Source organism: Carlito syrichta, unplaced genomic scaffold (genome assembly GCF_000164805.1).
Source record: "Carlito syrichta isolate Samal-C Ts95f unplaced genomic scaffold, Tarsius_syrichta-2.0.1 Scaffold309100, whole genome shotgun sequence".
Lineage (NCBI taxonomy): Eukaryota > Metazoa > Chordata > Mammalia > Primates > Tarsiidae > Carlito > Carlito syrichta.
The window spans coordinates 771,924-779,101 of record NW_007253196.1 but is presented as its reverse complement, the minus strand read 5'-3'; the positions used below and the strand labels follow the sequence as shown (position 1 = coordinate 779,101).

At 50.4% G+C, this 7,178-nt stretch overlaps 1 protein-coding gene across 1 annotated transcript in view; it reads left to right on the top strand.

Moving 5' to 3' along the window:
• The first annotated feature begins 2,129 nt into the window (after positions 1-2,129).
• Positions 2,130-7,178, top strand: part of SERINC2 (serine incorporator 2) — a 25,827-nt gene continuing 20,778 nt past the window's right edge. The window contains exons 1-2 of the mRNA XM_008066774.2: positions 2,130-2,392; positions 3,987-4,037. Coding sequence (XP_008064965.1) covers positions 2,378-2,392; positions 3,987-4,037 — 66 coding nt within the window. The 5' untranslated portion in view covers positions 2,130-2,377. The remainder of the gene's footprint in view (positions 2,393-3,986; positions 4,038-7,178) is intronic.

The following is a 7,178-nucleotide window of genomic DNA, read 5'->3' as shown; positions in this document are numbered from 1 at the left end:
AGAGTGAGACTCCAACTCAAAAAAAAAATTAACATTATTTAATGAGAAAATGAAGGTAGATTATTTCTTTTTTTTTCTCTCTTTTTGTGGGGTACAATTCAGGGTTAGGTATACAAATGTTCATTATGCAGGTACCCTTGTTGATGAGGTGTGCCCCCCTTCCCCTGGCAGTTTCCCACTACTGCCAATCCCACCCTGGACACATATTTGAGGCTTATGAATGTGAGGCTTGCCTGGGCCAAACCATGCTATTTTCTCTCCTCCCTTTCCTCTATGATAACAGGCCCTGCTACACACGCATGGAAACCCACCCCTTACCTGTATACCCCACATGTGCACACACCACATATGATTTACGCATGTTCCCAAATTCACACATGTACATTCTATGCACCTACACGTATCCACATAGAGAACACCACACAATCACCGATGCGCACACACCTGCCCCTGCCACTGTCCACGTGGGCATTCATGTCCAATCCTTGATGCCTGTAAAGGAAACATCTGGAGACCTTTGAAATCTTCAGACCTGTGACTCTCGTGAAGCCAGTGCCAGGTCCAGGCTGTCTCCCCCACATTTCTGGCAAGTGCCAGGGGGTCCCCAGAAACTCCTCACTCCAAATGTCCCACCTCTTCTGCTCTCTAGTCTTCTCTCTCAACCACTAGTCACTTCCTGCAAAGGAAAGGAATTTCTTCCAGAATCTTACTGTATGTGGGAAGCCAAGTATACCCGGCCACCTGCTCCATGTGGGCAGGGACTGTGTCTGCCTTGTTCACGCCGCATTACCAGGTCCTGGCCCACTGCGGGCCATCGCTAAGCGATGACGGAAAAAAAGTTGCAGGAGGTCAGGCAGGTGGCCCACACCTGTAATCCCAGCACTATGGGAGGCTGAGTCGAGAGGACTGACTGAGCTCAGGCGTTCGAGATCAGCCTAGACGAGATAGATCAATACCTTGTTTCTACAAAAAGCCAAAATATTAGCCAGGCATGGCGTCTGCAGCTGTAGCCCCAGCTACTTAGGTGACTGAGGTGGAAGGATCGCCGGAGCTCAGCAATTCAAGACTGTGGTGAACTGTGATCCTGCCACCGCACTCTAGCCTGGGGATCAGAGTGAGACTCCAACTCAAAACAAATGAGGCTGGACTCGGTGGCTCAGCCTGTCATCCCACCACTTTAGGAGGTTGAGGTGAGTGGATTGCCTGAACCCGCAGTTCAAGACCAGCCCGGGCAACTGGGCGAGATCTCGTTTCTACAATAAATAAAAAATTAGTCAGGTGTGGTAGCGCATGCCTATAGTTCTGGCTACTTAGAAGGCAAAGAGGAAGGATCATAGGAGCCCAGCGGGTCGACGCTGGGGTGGCCGTGAGTGTGCCACTGCACTTCAGCCTGGATGACAGAGTGAGATTCCACCTCAAAAAAAAAAAGCAACCAAAAAAATTCACAAAAATGGCACAGAGGTACATACACTGGGCAGCCACAGGGGCCCCCTGCCACATACTTAAACCTGTGCACACATGACATGTGTGTGTACATGTTCAACATGCCTCGCTGTGTGCCTGCACACATGTGAAAGTACACTGTCTGTCTGTCTCTATGCTTTCCAGATGGAGTCAATTCCAGGACCCAGGTCCTTTCACATGGCCTTGGTCACGGAAGAGCGCTGGTATACAAGGTTCAGATGTGGCCCCAGGTCCATGTGCACGGGACTCCTGGCTTGGCCCAAAACTCTGACCACCAAGGTTTAGAGTACCAACTCTGGGATTCCATCCTCCCAGGAAACCTGGATTTCATCCTGGCTCTGCACATAACCACTGTGCATGTTCCCCATGTGCTTTTTGTACAAGGTACCTAAGTTTTTGGAGCATGGATTTCCATATCTGAGGCTGAGCATGGTGGCTCATGCCTATAATCCCAGCACTTTGGGAGGCCGAAGTGGGAGGATCACTTGAGGCCAGGAGTTCAAGACTAGACAGGTCAACATAGTGAGACAATGTCTCTATAAAAAATAAATTTAAAAATTTCCTTAACTGCTATATAGGGAAAATAGTTCCTACCTTAAATGCATCTCACAGGAGATGCTCTTAGTGGGGTGCCTAGTGTGTTGTAAACTCTTAAAAATGGTGTACTTTACCCCAAAGTCCGATGCACCCTTTAGGAGGAAGGGCAGTGTTTACAGGGAGAACAGAGTGGATGGTGCCTACATGAACAACTCTCCCCAGATGCTCCACCACTCCTAAGCTCTCATTATCCTACATGCATATTCATAAGGGATGGCCTCAGCCCTGCTCTGTAAATGGGTCAGAAGCAGGAAGTAAGCCCAGTGCAAACAGCAAGGCCCAGGGGACAGGAAACCCAGAGCACATCTGAGTTCTCATGGATGGGAGGATGGTGAGTGGGGATGGGCCAAGATTGGGGGAGGATTGGGAAGTATTGGGGGTTTGGACAGGGGTTCATTCCTATATTGCGGATTTGAAAACTGAGGCCCAATGAGATCAGATTACAGAACCCTTGGGGTGAATGGTCTGAGAAGCCAGAGCCTGCTTCCTCTGAGAACTAGAGAGTTGAGCATCTGTCTGAGTTAGGTAATGGACACTGGGGATGGCCCAAATGATCCCTGCATGTTTGCATGTTTTCATGTTTTTCTTTTCCTTCCTTCCTTCCTTCCTTCCTTCCTTCCTTCCTTCCTTCCTTCCTTCCTTCCTTCCTTCCTCTCCTCCTCCTCCTCCTCCTCCTTCCTTCCTTCCTTCCTTCCTTTCTCTCTCTTTCTTTCTCTCTCTCTTTTTTGAGTTGGAGTCTCACTCTGTCACCCAGACTGGAGTGCAGTGGCATGCTCCCGGCCATTGCAACCTCGACCTGCTGGACTCCTGCAATCCTTCTGCCTCAGCCTTCCAAGTAGCTGGAACTACAGGCACGCATTACCACGCCCAGCTAATTTTTTGATTTATTGTACAGATGAGGTCTTGCCAAGTTGCCCAGGTGGGTCTCAAACCCACGGGCTCAGTCAATCCACTCACCTCAGCCTCCCAAAGTGCTAGGATTACAGGCTGAGCCACCGAGCCCGGCTTCTTTCTTTTTTTGAGTCAGCGTTTCACCTGTCACCCAGTCTGGAGTGTAGTGGCATGGTCATTGCTACTGCAGCCTCAACTTACTAAGCTCAGGTGATCCTTCCACCTCTGCTTCCCCAGTAATGATGACTACAGATGCGAGCCATCATGCCTGGCTAATCTTTTTTATTTATTGTAGAGATGAGGTCTCATCAAGTTGCTCAGGCTGGTTTCAGACCTGGGTCTAGGCAATCCTCTCACCTCGGCCTCCCAGAGTGCTGAGATTACAGGCATGAGCCACCACCTGGCCCCTGCATTTTCTTCTTTTTCTTTTCTTTTTGTTTTTTTGAGTTGGAGTCTCAGTCTATCACCCAGGCTGGAGTGCAGTGACATGCTCGCAGCCACTGCAGCCTTGACCTGCTGGGCTCAGGGGATCCTTCCGCCTCAGCCTTCCAAGCAGCTGGAATCACAGGTGCCACCATGCCTGGCTTGTTTTTTGATTTTTTTGTGGAGATGAGGTCTCACCAAGTTGCCTAGGCTGGTCTCAAACCCGTGGGCTCAGGCAGTCCTCTCACGTTGGCCTCCTAAAGTGCTGGGATTACAGGCATGAGCCACCACCTGGCCCCCTGCATGATTTTTCAGTGGTCATGGTTTACATGGCATTGGGTGGAAGAGTTGAATCCTGAATCCCAGCCTCCAGTGAGGCTCAGAGAGTTTGGGTGACTTGTGAAGGTGACATAGCTGTTGACTGTGATCTTGCTTTTGGAGGTGTGAAAGACAGAGTATTTTGATTTCATGCAGGAACTTTGAGGCTAGTCATAAAGTCTGATAGGCTGGTCTGGATATCAAGAAATGAAGACTTTATCTTCTTCCTCATTTCACCTCCTCAACAGTCCCCTGAGATAGCCAGGGCAAAAACAATTCTCTCCCTTTTGCAGATGAGAAGCATGAGGCTGAGAGAGAATGAGTTGCTGGGACCAAGCCACAGGGTGAGTTATCCCCTCTGTGTAGGGTGACAGGGGGTGTGAGAGCCCAGATGGCCTCAGTCCTGTGCAATCTGAAAAATTTCCATCAAAAACCAGAGCGGCTTTCCCTTTACACACACAGTCATTTTCATACCTCACTCCTTTCGGATAGCTGCTTATTTCCAAGATAACTTCTCAGAGGCTCACAATTCCTCTGTGAGGTTAAATGGAATAACTGTCCCTATTTCAGGGGAGGGGATGGACGTACAGGGAGGTGAAGTGGCCCCCAAGGGTGGCAAAAGATGTATGGGCATCTGTGGCAGAATAAGACTTTCAGATTTTGCCCCTCTTGATCCTGGATATTTTCTGCTGTGGCAGGCCATGGAGAGGGAGGGGTTGTGGGATGGAAAATTCGGCCCTCAGGGCAGAAGTGTCAAAGGGAGCTGACCCTGGCACCAGAGCATATGAGGAATGCTCAATTCAGACTGCCTGGTAGCATTTCAGCATGGAGCATCACTGTGTAGAAGGTGACAGTGCAGGGGCTGTTTTGGGACCAGACTGTCAGTCCCAGCAGGATGAGGAGAGTAGGCTTGTAGTGGAAGTGCAGACTGTCATCCACAAGCACTCGTGGCCCTACTGTGTGCCGGGTCCTGTGCTGTGCCCTGGGCAGGCAGGGGGCAGCCAGAGAGCACACAGCCCTTGGGTGGCTGGGAGTCTCCTAAGGGCCTTGCCCTAGGGGAGGACTGAAATATTACTGGACAGAAACAGAGGGGAACTGGATATCGTCACCTCTGCTTTCTGAGAGAGGCAGTAGGACATCAGGGTCAAGGCCACACGAGGTGGCCTTCCGGTGCCACTGCTTCTGAGTTGTGTGGCATTGAGCAACAGTGACAGCAACCGCAATAGTCATAGCCAGCGTTTATTCAGTGCTCAGTTTATGTGCAGCACATCACTGCATCTTTGAGCCTGTTGCCTCATCTGTAAATTGGGGTGGGGGATTAATCTGCCTCTTAGGGCTGTTGTGGGGCTCCAGTGTGGGGAAAGAGTCTGGCACAAACTCAGGCTATTTGTGAGGCCAAAGGAGGTCTGTGCTATTTGGAAACACAAGGGATAAGCAAGATGCTTGCTCCTAATAGAGCCAGGTCCCAGGTGATGGTGGTGGTCCTGTTCACCAGGGAGATATGGATTGTGAGCAAGCCTTTGAAGGGAAGGAAGAGAGATAAGGAGAAGGACTGTCAAGAGGAGGGCATTGTATAGGCAAAAGTGTGAAGGAGGGAAAGTGTAGGGTATATTTGTGAAACAGTTCTGGGACAATTAATGGCTAAGCCTGATGCTCTGTGACTCACCCAGGGATGCAGTCAGGCCTGCTCTGTGGCCTCGGGGTCAGCTTCAAGGCACAGAGACTTCTTTCCCTAACATTATCCCATCTATAGATGGCTGTGGATGGGGCTCAGGTGAATGGAGAGTAATTACAGAGCCCTGTTTCCAGGTATCTCACGCCACCCATGGGGAGCAATCAGCTGGGAATGTGACCCCCTCCTTCTGACCCCCTTAGCTGGGGACCAGATATTAAACCCAAGATTTTAAATCCGAGAGACCACAGAGAGCCAGCTCCGATGCAAACACATGAGGGTCTTTATTCAGGCTCGAGTCTGGGCTCACGTTTGAAGCCGACACAGCGACTTCAGGGATGAGAGCCCCGATCCAGTATGGCAAGCAGTTTTTATGCACAATTACAGAGGAAGGGGAAACTTGTTTTTACATGATTGAGTAATTTCTCCTAATCGGTACGAGGGCACTTGGGATTGGTAGGTTTATTTTCTGGTTTGCACGGGCTCTAGCTTAGTTGCCTGTGATTGACGGGAAACGGCTAAATGGGCAGAGTGGAATGTCAGATAAGCTAGGTTTACATAGTCACTGCGTGTAAATTAACTTTGGCATGGGACCCGGAGGTTTGAACCAACATAGAGCCCACCAGGAGAGTGGCCAGGGCCTCAGAGTCTACTGCAATCTAAGCAAAGGAATGTCCGGGAGGGGCTTATTGCTTAACATTCACACACTGCTAGCAGCAGTTGCAGAAGTAAAAGAAGCCAGCATGGCAATCGGGACAAACAAAAACTTAACAAAGTTCTAAGTACAAACACTGCTTAAAACATTGTATAACTATACAATCAGTTACTACCCGGCACCCGACATGTGCCCAGTTCTACGGGGTCTGAGGTAGGATTTAAAATGCTAAGAATTTATAAAATATAGTGAACGTGAGTTAGGAATATATATAAAATGCAATGAACGCTTCTTTTACAGCAAGTATAGTTTTCTTTTGAATCTCTTGGGTCTCTCACAGGCTTTGGGCATCTCGAGGGAACAATGGGCTACTGAGCAGGGGTGGCCGTGGGGAGTGGGTAGCCTGAGATAGGCTGCTAGGTGTCCATGGGTTTTGGAGAACAGGTGGAGAGGGAGGAGGATGGATGTGAAAAGTGTGAGGCTGGGGTCTCGGAAGAAATAGTAGCTGGGCAGTGGTGTGCTCCTGTAGTGCCAGCTACTCGGGAGGCTGAGGCAGGAGGATCACTTGACCTCAGGAGTTTGAGGCTGCAGTGAGCTATGATTGCACCACTGCTCTCTAGCCTGGGCAACAAAGCAAGAATCCATCTCTTACACAAAAAAAAAAAAAAAAGGAAAGAAGAAACAGTGATAAGCGACTCACACTTGTCAAGCATCTACTAAGTGTGGTAGTAGCTCTATGAGGTATGTATCCTCAATTTCAGACAGGGAAACTGAGGCTCAGAGAGGCACGGTGTGGTGCCCGAGTTTCTTTATCCAATCATCCATCATTCAACGTATTCAGCAGAAGCTCTGCGCCCAGCCCCCGGCAGTCAGTGGTGACCACCTCTTGGTTTCTGCCCTGGGGGTGACAGTGCCCTGAGGTCACACGGTGGCTTCGCCGAGACTCAAACCTAGCTCTCACGACTCCCAAACCCTCGCTTTGGAGCAGTTCACGAACCCGGGCCAGAGTGGGGTGCGGCTGCGCGGCTCGCGGCCGCGGGAATCCCCGGTCGCCCCTTCTGCTTGGCCCCTCCCCGCGTACCTGCCCCAGGTGAGTCCGGGGAGGCCCCGAGCGCCTCCGGAAAGCGACGAGCGGCTTCGGCAGGTGGGGCGGGGCCG